We start from the raw sequence: 17,672 nt of genomic DNA, 5'->3' as shown, positions 1-17,672 counted from the left end.
TTATTTTAATAGATACACTTTAAGTTCTGTTCCTCCAGACCAGGGGTCCTCAAACTACAGCCCGCGGGCCACATGCAAATACAAATATTGTATTTGTTCCCGTTTTGTTTTTTTACTTCAAAATAAGATATGTGCAGTGTACATAGGAATTTATTCATAGTTTTTTTTTAAACTATAGTCCAGCCCTCCAACGGTCTGAGGGACAGTGAACTGACCCCCTGTTTAAAAAGTTTGAGGACCCCTGCTCCAGACTGTTGCTAGTATTCTCAAAGATTTACTTCAAAATTCTACATTTTGGGTTTTTACTTTTTGGACAGAGTAATATAAAGTATAATTCCACCGCTCTGCACATTTGTCAGTGTAGATAGGATATCTATTTTACTGTGAACAAAGCTGCCTACTTGTGCTATAAAATGAGTACTCCTTGTTCAGTTCCTCCATCTAAAAAGCAGCAAAGTAAAAAACCATAAATTTAGGAATTTTCCCTTGGTAATCTAAACTTTTTGTAACTTATAAGCATCTAAAATAATTTTCAAAACCACTTTTAAGTGACCTTAAAAGTAAAGAAGACATCCTTATACCATAATATTTGGATAAATAAGTAGAAGAACAATTTTAAGTGTTAATTTAGAAAGTTTTTTTTACAGATCAACATTTAAAATACCAAAAAGCAATCATGTTAACTTGAAACCGCATAAAAAATGTAAGATAAAAATTAAAATAGAATAAAATAAACTAATAGAATAAATATCAAAAAAATCGTACTTCTCTATTGACTTATTTTGAGACATTTTCAACAAAATTCCTCGGAAAGGAAACCTTTACATTCACATGTGTTCTATTTTACAGTTGCTGCACCAATTTATTTCAGTGTTATTTACCTAAAACAGAACTGTTTTTTACTGAATAAAACAGGAATTAAAATAGGAAGAAATTATTCGAGTACACAACCTTTTATTAGTCGAGACTCAGATCAAGTCTACTCAAAAAGCTTCCCTACACAGAATCCTTTGCTTCTTACACATTTTTACGCACTCATAGAGTCATAAAGAAAAGGGTAGTAGATACTGTGGGCACCAGGAGAGAAGAATTGCTAAGGGAAAACTTTTTAAAGATTCAACTGAGATGACAATTGGATATAAGGAAATCTATGATTTGTGGAATGAAAAAGAATATTCTTATTTTAAGAAGCTATTAGTGTAGAAAATATTCGTTTTTTCTCCTGACAACAGACCCCTTTAAGAAAACCATGCAACCATTCATTCCTGAAAAAATACAATTAACACAAAAAATTTTTCGCACAATCTCATTCATAAGTGCTCCCAAACCCATAGAATCTCAAATTAAGGACACTCAGAGTTGTAAAAGCTCTCTGATCTAACTCAAGAGATGACCTTATAAAAACACTAGGTTTAACATTCTTTTTGAATTCCAAAATAAATCTATCAACCTTTTACTATAAAATCTTAAATAAAGCATAATGTAACATTTAGCTATGCATAATAAAAATAATTGTAATTCTAAAAGTTACACACAACATGAAATAGAAATGTATATCTTGAAAAATTACTATTATCTAAATGACTAGTTTAAGTTATACATGTCTTTTTCATTCATTCATCTTATCACGTGGAAGACCTACTGAGAAACGTAATATATTAGAATATTATTGCTAACTCTTCTAATTATCAGGGGAAAACGGAGTATTCTCTTAGTAAAGAAAAAGTCAAGAAATTCTGAACTTTGAAGATATAAATTGTGCTGCAAATGTTTCTACAGTAAGGACCCAACTGTCAAAATCATGATCAGCATTTTGTATCTCTAGTTTCTCTTATTCCTACTCAACCTTTATTTAAGAATAATAATACATTTCAATAAAATCTTACTAGTAATGGGCTTAGTAGTAGTGGAATGAACCAATGTACCAGTTTCAATAGACTTATTTTCAACTTATCAGGAAAATCTGAAATTTATACTGAGTTTTGAAAATACAAGTATGCAACAAATACCTTTAAAATATTACTTCCAATCAGGAGATCCAAGTAAATTGACTTTTTAAAAAATATGGTGGTCAGTAAATAGGAAAATGATTAAAGAATATATTAAAAGCCATGTCTCTCAACCGTCTTATTTTTACTTTTATTAGATATACCTTAAATATTGCTGTTTAGAATAAGCATATTAAATATAACTTCTTAACATTTTAGAAGTTTGTTTTTCCAAATGGACTAATGGTCATTAGAATGGACCACTAAATATAATAAAGTAAATTTTCTAAAATCTATCATAGTGCAGGCCAAGAATGAAAAAGAATAATGTTAACCAGAAATTTTTAACGTGAATAATAATACAACAGACATCTTTATACACATACCATACCAAATTTTGGTAATCCCTAAGTGATTTTCAGGGATAAAACCCTGAAACATTTCCGATAGTTGGTAGATGTAGTTAAAGTGACAAAGCAGTAAATCGAGTTCCAGTTACCCATGAGAGAAGATGGAAATAACAATCAGTTGGAATCTTGAGTATTATATTCAGTTTCTCCAGATGAAATCTGGCTGAGTCGCTTGCTAGATCCCCACAATTTTCGAGAAAGCTGACCTGAACGCATCTGTTTAAAATAATCCAGAGAAATGAAGAATAACTATTATTAAGGAAGGAAAGATAGAGAATAAAATAACTTTCTTACTCATATAGAGTGACAGATGAAAACTGCCAAATGTGTGCTTTCAATCATCATAATATAAGCAACACTCGTGAATACTACTAATTTTAACCCCTTTTTTATTGCCCTTTGAAAAATCACATTTTTAAAATTTGTTTATCCATATATATACTAGTATATGTGTGCGTGTGTGTGTGCGCATGTATGTATATGTGTGTGTGTGTGTGTGTGTGTGTGTGTGTATACATATTACATATTTCAGAGAGGAAGGGAGAAGGAGAGAGAGGGGAACATCAATAATGACAGAGAATCATTGATCAGCTGCCTCCTGCATGCCCCCAACTAAGAATCAAGCCCACAACTAGGCACATGTCCTTGACCGAAATTGAACCTGGGACACTTCAGTCCGTAGGCTGATGTTCTATGCACTGAGCCAAATCAGCTAGGGCTATAACAGATATTTTTTGATTCAGTTGGAATGAAGAAGAACCAAAGAAATCCCCCACATTACGGCAAATGAAATTTTTGACTAGGTTTTACCTCAGCTGGCTTGCCAACACCCACTATAATCAATTTGCCATCTTCTAATCCTACCAGAATATGGCTGTATTCTTTGGTTACAGAAACACAATGGATAGGCATTCTCATGGATAATGGGGTGACGCTCGGATTTAAGCTAGAAGAGAAATAAAACACACACACATAATTACATGGAAATATAAATAGATCTTTAGAATTTTATTCCTGGAAGTTAACTTAATGATAATCTAGTTCTGTATTTTAATTTTACAGATGTGGGATTTAGGTTCAGAAATTCTGAGTGCCTCACACAAGGGTCCACATTTATAGCATTACTTAAAATATTTGAGAGATCTTTTATTTTTAACATCTGTTTTTCTTCTAACCATATATATGAGCTCTTATTAAATGACATTTATCTTGCTGATTAACAAGTTAAAGTTGAATAAGAAAGGTAAAAGCTCAAAAAATATATGTGGGGGGATAAGGTCAATAAAATTGGTCTATTTACTTTACCTTAAAAGATATAATATGTAAAACATAAATATAATATGATAAAATAATACATATTTAAAATTTCATATGAAACATAATACACCATTAGTAAAAATACCCACAACTTTTATAATAGAGAATAAAGAACCTTATGATGTTATGAATATGTTCTACACTAACCTGCTAAAATAGCCCATTGATTTTTCTAATTTGGGATTTTCTTAAAAATGCCCTGAAAGTAAGGTTGTAAAACAAAATGTTGGAACAACATTATTGGAATGCTCTACCACGGAAGATAAAAATGAGAAGGGAAATACAAAAACAGAAAGAGATGTTGGTTATAGAAGTAATTCTGATTGAATGCAATAAGATAGAACATCTTGGATCAAGAAATAATTTAGATAAAAGGGTTTTTGGAAAGGCCAAAACAGTTTGAGGACTATAAGTAAGCCACAATAAGTTTCTTTATAAAGAGAAAAAAGAATATGTGGGCATATAGGAAACATAAAACATATCCACTATCCAAACTTCCTTCTCCTTCACTGCATTAAAATTCTCCACCAATTTATCCACACACACACACTTAATCATAAAGACATATTAGCCTTTAAATACTTCAGTTTTACCACAATTTAAAAAATATTTTTTAAAACCCTAATTTTAGTTTGTAAAAATTCAAACTGTAATTGGACAAATTTCCAAATCTATAATCCAGGGTTGGCACTTCCTGACTATTAAAAAAATTTTTTTAAATTGTGGTAAAATATACATAGCATAAAATTTTTACATTTAAAAATGCACATCTGTAATTTACTAATCCACAAATAAATTAGCTTCCCCATTTTTTCATAGTTACTAAAAAAAAAGACATGTTCATAATAAATTATGAACCAAAATATTAGAAACCTTAGAGTGCTGATTTTCACTTCAATAATTGTTATTATTTACCTGTGGAGATCTCTTATGGACAGGAACCCTTGTAAACTACCCATGACAATGTGTTCTCCAATTATGCATATATCTGATACTTGTTCCTTCAGGACTTGAGACCCTAGACACTTTCCATTTACAGAAAACAGATGCAATGCATTCTTATCCTGCAAAGATTAGATGAAGAAAATTTAATTATCTCAATTTAAAACTGAGTTTTAATACTGTTAATTAAAACTATATAACAGAACGATTATTAGGTTTAAAACATTGGAATAAATACATGGCTATATTTAAAGAGAAAGTGTGTAGACAATATTATTCAAGTGATTTCAAATCGGACTGCCAAGTAAATAAATGCTAAATAAGAACTCTTACTCCTTCAAAAGAATTAAAACCTCATCCAGTAAAAAACAACAAAAAAACCCCTCTACATTCTTAAAACAAAACAAATAGATTCTCTTAATTTTTTAAAAGCTTTATCACTGAAAGGAAAGTAAACATATAAAATTCATGGTTTGTATATTTATACCTTGCCTTGGCAAAAAGAAATTATTACATCAACGAATTATTTTTGAAGTAATATATTATGTAGACCAATAGAAATCCCTAAAACAAAATACAAACATGAGGCCAAGATTGTGATAGGGTAAGGTAATTGTAAGGAATGAACAAACTGATGAAAGGAAAACACATTCTTTTAAAAATATGTTTTCTTTACTTCCTCAAAACGTTTCATATATACAATGTGGGAAGGAAAAAAACAAGCCCTATTGCATGAAACTGGTAGATACCTTGAGGGTGGTCTTTTCTTCAGTGCTGGAGTAGATGACAATATGTCCTTCCCAAGATATGGCCAAATTGGGAATGGTCAGGAGCAGAGAACTCTCACAAGGTGGTCGTAAAGTCCTCAAGTACTGACCTTTCTGAATGGTATGTATAAGCACAGTGCCATCCTACACACAGAAAATATTAGAAAATGAAAAAGACAAAGAAAAAAAAAGACACCAAAATAGAAAAAAGAAAAGAAAAAAGAAAGTGGACTGGATAAGGAAATATGGGAAAGGAACTGAGAAAGTGATTATTCCTCTAAGTACTTGAGGAAAAATCCCAATGCTGAAATTTCAAAGTCTTTTATTTCATAAAATGCCTAATTATTATTAAATAATAAGACCAGTAAATTCCCAAAATAAAATTGTCTCTTTAAGTTTGTCCTTTTTGCAGTTTTCTACTTTTGCAAAGTCCTACACATAATAAAAAAGTTCTATACTTTTATCAATTCCCCCACAAAAAATTTAAATATAAATATTGCTCTACCCCTGGCCAGGTTAGTTGTTTAGAACATCATCCTGTATACCAAAAGGGTGAGGTTCAATTCCTGGTCAGGGCACATACCCAGATAATAGGTTCAATCTCCTGTGGGGGTGTATATGGGAGGCAACAGATCAATGTTTCTCTCTCACATCAACAACTCTCTCTCTCTCTCTCTCTTCTCCTTCCTCTCTAAAATCAATTAAAAAAACATATCCATGGACAAGAATTAAACAAATATTATATATAGAAAAATTAGCATTTCTTAAAGGTGGAATCTTACCCTTGATCCTGACACTGCCATGTCAAGTTCAGTGCTGATGCCGACACTCAATACCTCATCAGTGTGTCCATAAAGAATCTGAAAGGGTTTAGAGGCTAAACCCACAGGAACACCTCCCTAATATTAAAACAGAAAAACAAAGGTAATTGCCTTGTAGACTATTGCCTATTAAAAGATTTTATGTTGTATTTAAATTGTCTAATTACAAACTAACATTGCAACTAGTTCTTACCACTGATTCTGTTCACAGTACTCATTCTTATTTCTCCTTGGGTTCTAAAATTACTCTCAATATTTGGTAACTCAAAAATTGAGATCTGAATAGTTTCAAAGTTGATTATTTTGGATTAATTTTAACAGGTATATTGTTTTCCCTTTTCTACAAATTTATTCTCCCTTCACTTCAAAGAAATGTTTTCTATTATATTTCTTAACACTTTCTCTTTTTCATTTATTTGAGTACCTATTTCAGGAACATCAATTATCTTTATGTTGACTTCGCTGATTTCTATAGTAATCACTCTTTATCTAATAGCTTTAATTATTTTGTTTTTTACATTAATTCTATCTTCCATGCTAATATTATTTTTAGTCACATCAAATCTGATCCTTACTATTTCTGCTTTGGATTTAGTATATCTGTAATGGCATTGGTTTTGATCTCAGTTTGATTTTTCTGCAATTTCCCTTTTTATCTTAAAATGCTATTTTGTAATTTAATTTCTGAGGTTTTATTTTATTGAATCAATATTCTTTTTTTTTATTGTTGACACTATTACAGATGTCCCCCATTTTTCCCCCTTTGTAACCTCTACCCAGACCTCGCCCTCCCCTCCCTCTGGTTCTCACCACACTGTTGTGTGTGTCCATGGGCTATGCATATATGTTCTTCGGCTATTCTCTTCACGTTCTTTCATCCAGTCCATCCCACCCACCCCCACACCCTCACATCTGTCAATCTGTACCATGTATCCATGTCTCTGGCTCTGTTTTGTTCATCAGTTTATTTTGTTCATTAGAATCCACATGTGACATCATATGGTATTTGTCTTTCTCTGAGTGACTTATTTTGCTTAATAATCTCCAAGCCAATCCATGCTGTTGCAAAAGATTAAGAGTTCCTTCCTTTTGACAGCCATGTAGTATTCCATTGTATAAATGTACCACAGCTTTTTTATCCACTCATCTATTAATGGACACTTAGGCTGTTTCCAGATCTTGGCTATTGTGAATGCTGCTGCTATGCACATAGAGGTGCATAGATTCTTTCTGATTGGTATTTTGAAATTCTTAGGATATATTCCAAAAGTGGGATCACTGGGTCAAAAGGAAGTTCAATTTTTAATTTTTTAAGGAAACTCCATACTGTTTTCCCCCAACAGTGCACTAGGGTTCCCTTTTCTCCATATCCTCGCCAGCACTTGTTTGTTGATTTATTAATGGTAGGTAGCCATTTTTGCAGGTGTTGAGGTTATGTCTCATTGTAGTTTTAGTTTGTATCATCTCTCTTATGATTAGTGACTCTGAGCATTTTTTCATATGTCTATTGGCCACCTGGATGTCCTCTTTGGGAGTATTTGGAAAATAATAGGGGATAACAGGTAAAGAATCAGACAATAAACCTAGGAGAAAATGTGGTGATTTAGGACAGGACAGAATGAGGGTAAAAGAATACAAAGGAGCTCAAATAATCCTTCAATGCCAGAGAACAATTCAATATTCTATTAGAACATTTCAACAGCATTTCCAGGGTGAATCTCTGACCTAAACAGAGTATTCAAATGTGTAACTACCTGTTGTGTTATTTGCCATATCATACATGTAGTATCTCTGGAACCAGAAATCAAATGTATTCCACAGTAATCTGTAGCTAAACAAGTCACAATATCTGCAAGAAAAAATAAAAATAAAAAAGTTAAATTAAATTGCTTGGTTTTGCTGGAACGAAACAAGCAATTTTAGTTTATGCGCAAACTATTACTAAATCAATGGAGGAATGTTCTAATGGAGAAATATAGAACTGGCATTGGAAAAGCATTGGGAAAGAGTGACACAGAAAGGCAGCAGTATTAAAAGCACATTCGAGAGCTTTCTTCGGGGCCACCCTTCTTTGAGGGTGAAGTGTAGACATAGGGCAGGGAAATGCCTGTCAGAATCATGGCAGCAGGTCTGGTAGCTTGAAATGAAGCCCCAGTAAATTTTAATGTTTCTCTGCTCTCTCATCCCTACTAACCTTCTACTCTCATTTGGAACTGTAATCCTATACAATATGTGACCTTAACCAACATAGTACATATTATACTATAGGTTCTCAATATAAAATACATTCTTTCCTAAATTGTAAGAATCTGAGCTCAATGCTATCTTAGAAGTCACTGGTACAGAATTATTAGCAGACTCTATTCCCTTTCCTATTAAGTTTATTAGGGAAAAATCAACTCATTTTATTCTTATATTAAACACTAAGACACTAAGAAGTACCAGGTTAAAGAACATTCAACAATTTTACCTCTTTCATGTTTTACTATTAACAAAGGGCAGTTGATGTACTGTTCAACTATGACAGATTTTTTTCTTACCAAATTTGTCTTAAATTTCTTATTTCTATCAACAAATTTTAAAGAAAAGACTTTAGCCTAACATATTTAAGATACTATAAAGCTGTATTTAATTTATATGGTGGTTAATATACCCAAAATATATTAGACACTCTTAAAGCATACAATATTCATAACACTGCTCTATCAAAAAGTACACTCAGCTTCAAAGGTAAAATGTAATGTTTTTTTCTAAGAAGTATGTACTACTTTATTTTTTTACTTTTATAGTTAGAAAAAATTAGAGACATTTTTGTGTTTGGGGAGAAAAACATTAATGCTTACCCATATGTCTGATATTGTGTGAAATAATTTTGCCTTTTGTCAGTGACATCACTTGAATGCTATTATCCCAGTGTCCAGCACTGAAAAGCAACTTCGCATCATGTGACACTATAAATAGCTTAGACGTGATCTCCAGCCCTGGAGCAAAAGGACCATTCAGACTACGCTGAGTTCTGTAAACACAATTAAATATTAGACTTTTCCTTTAAAGATCACATAGACAACTATTTTTTTAACATCTCTAAAAAAGAAATAAAAAATGTCGGTTCAACCTTCAATTTGAAATGTCTATTAATAAATGATTAAGAGTTTCAGTAAATACATTAATCTTACTTTATTTATACTTTTCATAAAATAAAATTTTATATAACAAAGCCTCAAGGGTTAAGCATAAAGAAACTGAGTTTGGTAAAGGTGTCAAAAAAGATTTAAATCTTGCTTTTCAAAGCCAATTAATAAGATGTCAGAAACAGTAGCCTCAAAGTACAGGTTTGATAAAAGTAGGTTTACAGTTATAATACATAAATAATATAATAACTAAAAAATAATAATACAAGAATAAACGCTGCCTGTGTTTCATATACTCACAATAGTAAACCTATTTTTGTCCACCCCTGTATAAAGAATAAGGAAAGTCATAAATAAACTGAAACTAGGATCTACCAACACAGGGAGATAAATGTGTATCCAACAATACCCATGAAGATCATTTTCTATCCCAACCAAAGAAAGCATATGGGTTTTATCTGCTTCCCACTGAAATACCTGTGCCCTTAGCCAATCTAAATTCTGCAGGAAGACACAAAGAAGTGATTATATTTCATGTGTGTTATGGATAATGAGGGCCAATTCTGACCCTTCATTCAGCTTCAAACCTTTATTATTCAGTATTAATTTACTGAAGGTTTACTTTGCACAAAGCAAAACAGTACTAAGTCCTACGTGGGATAAGAAGGAAATGATGTTGACCCTAATAAACATATAGCTAACACAACTCAAGAGTAAGGGAGAATTCAACTGAACTTAGAATGTAACCTTTGGATATTTTAAAAGACAACTAAGGTAAATAATAGTCTTATTACACAAAACATATTGAGATAAAATTGAACAATAAAAATAATTACAATTAAGCCTAAAAACTATTCCCAATAATTTGTGCTTCCATAATGGTATGATAGAAATTATTTTTTCTTTAAGCTGGTGTCAAGTCAGGGGAAGGGAAGAAGGAAAGATAGAAAGGAGGGAAGGAAGAGAGGAAGAAATAAATGGTAGAGGAGGGAAGGAGAGAGGAAAGAAAATCTGGATATATACAATATTACTTTAAAAATAAAACCAATCAATCAATCTAGTTGTTTTTCTAGACAATAAGGTATTATATCTGATTTACTTTAAATGTTCATTTACTTACTTTGGATTTGTCACAGTTTGATCCTTGAAAAATGTAAAGTAATTAGAAATGTTCCTGTCATAAGGCAGCCATCCATGGGTTCCAATAACATAATTCATGCTCACTGTTATCTAGAAAAAGAACATATGAAGATGAAAATTAAATGAAAGTTTAAAGAAAGCAACAAAGAATAACCAAATGCTCACATGATATAATCAGAAATAGAACTTACGATGAATTGTTAAGATCTCACAGTCAAAGTGAATATTTTCTTTTAAAAATGAAAAGCCATAGCTGGTTTGGCTCAGTGGATAGAACATCGTCCTGTGGACTGAAGAGTCCCGGATTCGATTCCAGTCAAGGGCACATGCCCAGGTTGCGCGCTCGGTCCCCAGTTGGGGGCGTGCAGGAGGCAGCCAATCAATGATTCTCTCTCATCATTGATGTTTCTATCTCTCTCTCTCTTTCTGAAATCAATAACAATATATTTTTAAAAAAAGAAAGAAAAGGTTTTCTCCCCTATGATTATAAAAGTAGGAGATTACCAAAAAGGAAAATCAAATACCTTTAAAAAAATACAGGTATTAAATCTGAAAAATCATAAGAATTCTACCACTCAAAAAGTACTATTATTTTTGTATCTTTTACAAACATTTTTTTTCTGAGTAAATATATAATATGCATAATTAGAAAACAGGTCTAATTTTGGAATCTCTACTATTCACTCTGCTGTACTCCATTTTTATAATTCCTAAGTGACAAAACTGGAGTAAGCCAGACCTAGATTTGGTCCACATGCCAGGGTCCAGATCCCTTACTTGCTAGCTCTGTGACTTTGAGCAAGTTACTTCTGAGTTTTAATTTCTCATCTGTAGAAGAAAAGTAATAATACTGCTCATCCTACAGGATATTTAGGTGGACTAGTTGACAAAATTCATTTAAAGCACTCACTAGCATGTGCTGCAAGTAAACTGTAATCAATTCTATATTACTTCTCATTTTCATAATTACTGCTGAATGATAAATTTTAATACCTAAGATGTTATACCCTATTTTTCTTATACAAAATATTCTCATATTTATTATTCCAGATAAGCTTTAAAATTATAGAAACTACTTAAAATAAAAGCTATATAAAAAATGAAAAATACATTTCTATACTTGGTCAAATTCTATAAAAATTTTCTCTTATTTTTTTAAAAGGCTTTAAAATTTTTTTATTTTCTCATTTTTTTGGTAAGTTGCAATGGATATATATATATATGACAATGTGCAAAAGGTATATCAACTTACCAGTAACTCAGGACTGCCTTGAGACATAAAAGAACGAGACTGATTTTTGGGGACAATGGCCTTTATTAGTGGAATACCATCACTAATTCCCTAAAAAATATAGGAGAGAGGTTTAGTGGCTGATTCTGTTTATCTTTATTAGGCACAAACTATTGAAAACTGTTTCTGTAAATAAGAATGAACCCTGTGATACAGTATTTTACTCTATTAAAACATATTTAATTTAAAATGTAGGAAAGATATTATATACCATGTTTGAATGGCATACTTGTAACTTCTGAAACCCATCACCTTCTTGTATTCCACTACTCTGCTGTTCTTTGAGATGTAAATTTCAAAGAACATAGCCAGAGTCTATTATGTGGCCCTTTAAGGAAATTTACCATCCTCTGCTGTACTGCATGAGAGTTACTGCTTTTTCTATATACATCTCTGAACGATTCTTACTAACTTTTTTGCCAAAAGAGTTACTATTATCTGTCCTATCCAAATTCATTTCATAACCATGTTCTGAATTATTCAAAGTAATTTAGTATGTATATTTAAACATTTAAATTTGAAGGAAATCTTTCAATTACATCACTAACTATCTTGTTTTACCCGACTACTCCTGATATTAGCAATTAAAAATCTGACTTATTAAGCCATATTTTATACATGAGCAGACATTATAATTAAGAGTTATTTTACACTCCCTCTATCATCATCTCAATTGTCAGAAAGAGCAATTTAAATAAAAGTATTTATTCTTCCTTGCCAGGAAAATGTGAACTAGAAGAAACAAGCCAAGAGGAACAGTTCAGACTACCATTCAGTAGCAAATAAAAGCTTTCAGTAAGATTGTTTTAAAAATCCAAGAACAGGTAATTCAGAATTATTTACTACTTTGGATTAAATATTATAATCCACTCCCTACATTGAAGAGTAAAAGGAACACTGAGGTGCATAGAATTCACAGAGAAAACTCTTTGACATTACCAAGTTGCATATTACCTCTATAAAAAATGACTTGAGTTCAGGGAGGTGTTGAAATAGGTTTAGGGTTGAAGTCTCGGTTTTGGTCTGCTTCTGCATTGCTTCCTCTGCTGATAATCTAGGAGGGTGCGGTTCCTTTAAAATAATTTTAAGGAAAAATAATTTCATAACTTTATTAAAACATCTCTCACTGTATTCCTCCGACATAATGGGCTCTAGCTACAATAGATTACATACCATGCACTATTGCCAATTCCAGGTCATTACCCAGACTGCTCCCTCAGTAGAGTTCTTACCATCTTCGTTTCTAAAAAACTCTGCTTCTACTTTAAAGTGTTTCTTACAGGTATCTTCCTAGATATCTAAGTCAGAATTAATTATTCTCATATTATTTTCCTGAGCACATTACTTTATTTGGTATTTTATTTAGCACTTATTTCTATGTTGGATTACATATAATTGTTTTTGAACTCTGTCTTCCTAAATTTTGGTAAAATTAAATGCATTATTCAAAAATAAAAAATTATAATATGGGTGAATCTTTACTTCCTGAAATAAGATAAAAATGTCAATACTATCAGAATAAATTTATAGATATTACTGCATTTCCTTTCAAATAAAGTATTCTTTCTTAAGGTTAATGTAAGAGACACGGAACAGTATCTTTATAAATAAAATGACAAATCAAGTTAACATTCCAAAGACACAGTTAAAATGCAGAATAGAATTTTATCTGAAAGGGATTCTTCTATCTCCATCACAAAATATTAGGTTATAGGTAATATATGTGACAGCTATAAGTACTTCAATACTTAACTCTCAATTATCCATGTAATTATTATTCACTTTATTTTTTTTTAAAAAAAAGGTTGATTTTTGTGTCATTTTTGTAAGGTAATAAAGACAAATTAGCACCATTCTTTTTTTAAAAAAATTAATGGTTCAAAACATTAAAAAATCTATTTCAAAGCCCAATGAAGTGTTCTGTTTTATTGTTACTTTTGCTTTCTGTTTCAATCAGCAGGTAAGGAATAAAGCACTGACTTTAAATGACTATTGTACAAAAATCAATGTTGGCAGCTTTAAATAAACTGTTGTTAAGGAATAATAGCCATTATAAAATTTAGTCTGATAACTGAAAAAACAAAAGTACATCTATCAGCCAGAGTTTAGACTACTATTGCTATAATAACTGGAGACTTCAATTCAATGAACATTTACTGCACACATACCATATACCAGAAAGATACAGAATAATGAAGAGGTTGCTGCTTTTATATGTTTACAATATAGTGAGGCAAAAAAATATATATATACAACTAAGGCAGAAAGTGTCAAAATTAGGATAGAAAATAACAGCCCAAAGAACATGAAAAAGTGATTTTGTTCAACAAGGGAGCTTCCAGCTATAAATTCAGAGGAAATATGCCATGGTAGAGTCACATTCTAGTTGTGTAAACTGGGAAAAACTAGTATCTGATTTCTCTAAGGTGTTGTAAGCTAGGTGTTATTTTATCTGAGACTTGGCTTCACCATCAGAAAAATGAGGATAATTAGATATTTATTGTGAAAGTTGGGTAAACCACGTAGCACTGTGCTTGCATTAAAAAAAGAGAGACATAATCAATAGTATATTATTGTACCCTGGCCCTTGTGGCTCAGTTGGTTGGAGCATTGTCCTGTACAGCAAAAGGTGGTAGGTTTGATTCCAGGTCAGGGCACATACCCAGGACTCGATCCCTGGTCAGGGTTCATATGGGAGGCAACGGATCAATGTTTCTCTTTCACATCAATGTTTCTCTCTCTTCCTCTTCCTCTAAAATTAAATTTAAAAAATTAAGTATATTATTGTGTATTCCTCATTTCTAAATTCATACATTAACAAAGAACAAGACATCTTTGAAAACTAACACTGGATTAACTTCTATGAATCCAAAGCTGTATGCAACCAGAAAGACAATTTAACTTCAGATACTAGTATGGGGAAGGAGATACAGTAATATTTATAATTTAATTCTATATGTTTTATATTCTATAATTTGAGTTTCAGGACTGGGTTTGGGCTCGGGCTGGTAAGTGCCCCTTTTGGGCAGATGTCAGCTATTAAAAAAAGTCTTACACAGGGGACTCTTTCCCCCTCCCCACGTGGGAGTCTGTGCTATGAAATTCTTTCCCCTTCCCCACGTGGGAGTCTGTACTAGTTCTTCAATAAATCTCCACCTTTGCTATACCAAAAAAAAAAAAAGTCTTACACATAGAACGAGTCCCAATATAAGGACTGTTTTAATGACATAACCTAACTGGTATTCAATTAAAATAAAGGAGGGCCCTAGGTGGTTTGGCTCAGTGGATAGAGCTTTGGCCTGTGGACTGAAGGGTCGCGGGTTTGATTCCAGTCAAATGCATATGCCTGGGTTGCGGGCTTGATCCCCAGTAGGGGTCGTGTAGGAGGCAGCTGATCAATGATTCTCTCTCATCATTGATGTTTCTATTTCTTTCTCCCTCTCCCTTCCTCTCTGAAATCAATAAAAATATATTTTAAAAAATAAAATAAAATGAAATAAAGGAGAGAGTAATATCTCATCTGACAGGGAGCCTTCAACCTCATCATTTTCTTTCTCAGAAATAACAAAATAAAGTGATTGGCTTTCTGAATAAATATAAGCCCTCTGGAGATTTAAGAGTAATTGACTGTATATGTGGATTGACTTCAATATTTTGTTATTTCAAAATCGAAACAATCATTTAAATCTATTTTTTATTAAGGGACAGTATATTTTTCTCAAATTCTAAATAACTTTGATATAGGGTTTTAAATCATCAAAATCCTTGAAAATGCTGGTAGTAATACTCCTTAGCAACTAAATTCTAGACTTTTTATATAATCAATAACTTTTATGACTTACTTTTAACAGCTGACAAGGTGTTTGCCCAAAATTATTAATCATCCCTTCTAAGGCTTTTCTTTCCTTCTCATCTGTTAAGGCATCTAAATCCACAGCTCCTAAAACCAGGAAAAGTAATCAACTCACTACGGAGTGAAAATAAATTGGTAAAGCCACACAACTGAATAATATATCAGAGAATGATTAGCAAATTTTCATCAAATATCAAAATTAAATATGTAAAAGAATACATTTTATCCACTGTTTAGAACTAAAATATTTTAAACAAATTTAAGATAGTCCATAAAAGTTTCTCTAAGAAAAATGCAAACTATACTCATAATATACCGAATTGTTTTCCTCATCATAGTCAAGATGAAACAAATGTAATAACCACACAAAAATATTGGTATAGCCCTATATGGCCGGCATTGCTCAGTGGTTAGAGCATCTGCCTGCACACCGAAGGGTCTTGGGTTCGATTCCTGGTCAAGGGCATGCTGGGTTGCAAGCTTGACCCATGGCCTCAGTCAGAGTGTGTGTGGGAGGCAAACAATCGATGTGTTGCTTGCACTGATGTTTCTCTCTCTCCCTCCCTTCTACTCTCTAAAAAAAATGTGGGGAAAATAGCCTTGAGGAGGATTAACAAAAATGCTGCTATAAATTACTGATTATCTAATAAATGTTGGGGAAGGTGACATTATGGTTAACTGATTATTCCCAGCCATACTAACATGAATTGTTAATGGCTAGTAATTGGCCAAACTAGGTCGGTCTGATTTCTATGCTCCTAACTATCATGCTATACTACCTCCCTACAATTTTTTATAGAAGGAAAACATGCTTGTCTAGTTACAGAAAGTCATGTGGGCTCTGCTATAATTCATATAACTTCATACTATTCACAATCTTTAGAACTATTAGTTCTACTGAATAATTAGAAAAGGACTGCTTAGTATGACTTTCAAAGCCCTCAAAAAATGTTCTTGATCCTGAGCTAATAAACATTAGAATGTCATCATTATCATTTAAAGAATTATTATTTATTATTCTAAAGGTCTTTTTTCAAAGTCTGCTAAAAACTTAATACTAAATATTTAATGTAAGACCTGACTGAATAGGAAATATCTGCCAGAGATCAAAAACTTTTATGCCACCAATAACTGACACTTATAATTAGTTTGCATATATACTTTTAATTACTATTTTTTACAAAAGGATATTTCTTATCTTTCACATAGTTTAAAATTATTTTTTAAAATGTAGTTTTATCATGTTAAATGGTTATGTCCAAAATATCATGTTATAAGCACATATTAAATTACACTTTCTAGCAATATAATACAAGAGAAAAAGTGCACAGGTTTTACCTTCATAACTACAGTAATAGAAAACATTGAGTGCCTCCACTGCAGCTGGCCCCCTCTGTTTATAGCCAAAAATCAGATCTATCCATTCATGAAGATGAGCAGAAACATATTCAGACTCCTAGGAAAAGAACAAATAAGTAATTAATATAAAATACCTTCCAAGTACAATGTAAAGATGGGTCCTTTAAAAAAAGTAAGAGTAAATTAAGCATTTCCACACAAAATCTTACCACTGTAAATAAAATTATCTCAAAATCAAGTTAAATAATTATTCATCATCTACTATATATATGAATTATATCTTGTACAATGTAGACAATGTATTTATTACTATTTACTACATATGCATCTCTTAACTAATGGTGAAAAAATAATACATTTAACAGCCCAAATATTAATGAAAAAAAATTAATGATGGCTCTGGAATGCATCTTTGTTGTAAAATTTCCATTGAAATAGTTGTCTAAAATTCAATTCAAGGAAATAATAAAACTACAATGGGGAAGATGAAAGATTCTGCAAATCACTCCCTCCATCCCATTCCACTAAGAGGAGGACTGGGTGGCAGGCAGAGGCTTGAAGGATCTCCTGGAGCCTCTGAGATGGCTTAAAAGACAGTAAGGAAATTGTTATTGCAGACAGGAGAAAAAGGACTCAATGTTTTAGTTACATGA

General features: G+C 32.0%; 1 protein-coding gene across 1 annotated transcript in view; it reads right to left on the bottom strand.

The window, feature by feature from the left end:
• Positions 1–937: 937 nt before the first annotated feature.
• Positions 938–17,672, bottom strand: part of NBEAL1 (neurobeachin like 1) — a 105,345-nt gene continuing 88,610 nt past the window's right edge. Inside the window, exons 43-54 of the mRNA XM_023760393.1 lie at positions 16,999–17,116; positions 15,650–15,747; positions 12,762–12,878; positions 11,769–11,858; positions 10,497–10,606; positions 9,089–9,261; positions 8,000–8,094; positions 6,207–6,323; positions 5,407–5,568; positions 4,631–4,779; positions 3,209–3,344; positions 938–2,614 (exon numbers count right to left, since the gene is read on the bottom strand). Of these exons, the coding sequence (XP_023616161.1) occupies positions 2,513–2,614; positions 3,209–3,344; positions 4,631–4,779; positions 5,407–5,568; positions 6,207–6,323; positions 8,000–8,094; positions 9,089–9,261; positions 10,497–10,606; positions 11,769–11,858; positions 12,762–12,878; positions 15,650–15,747; positions 16,999–17,116 (1,467 nt within the window). The 3' untranslated portion in view covers positions 938–2,512. The remainder of the gene's footprint in view (positions 2,615–3,208; positions 3,345–4,630; positions 4,780–5,406; positions 5,569–6,206; positions 6,324–7,999; positions 8,095–9,088; positions 9,262–10,496; positions 10,607–11,768; positions 11,859–12,761; positions 12,879–15,649; positions 15,748–16,998; positions 17,117–17,672) is intronic.

Source organism: Myotis lucifugus, unplaced genomic scaffold, assembly GCF_000147115.1.
Source record: "Myotis lucifugus unplaced genomic scaffold, Myoluc2.0 scaffold_3, whole genome shotgun sequence".
Taxonomy (NCBI): Eukaryota; Metazoa; Chordata; class Mammalia; order Chiroptera; family Vespertilionidae; genus Myotis; species Myotis lucifugus.
This window is presented reverse-complemented; position numbering and strand designations above follow the sequence as displayed.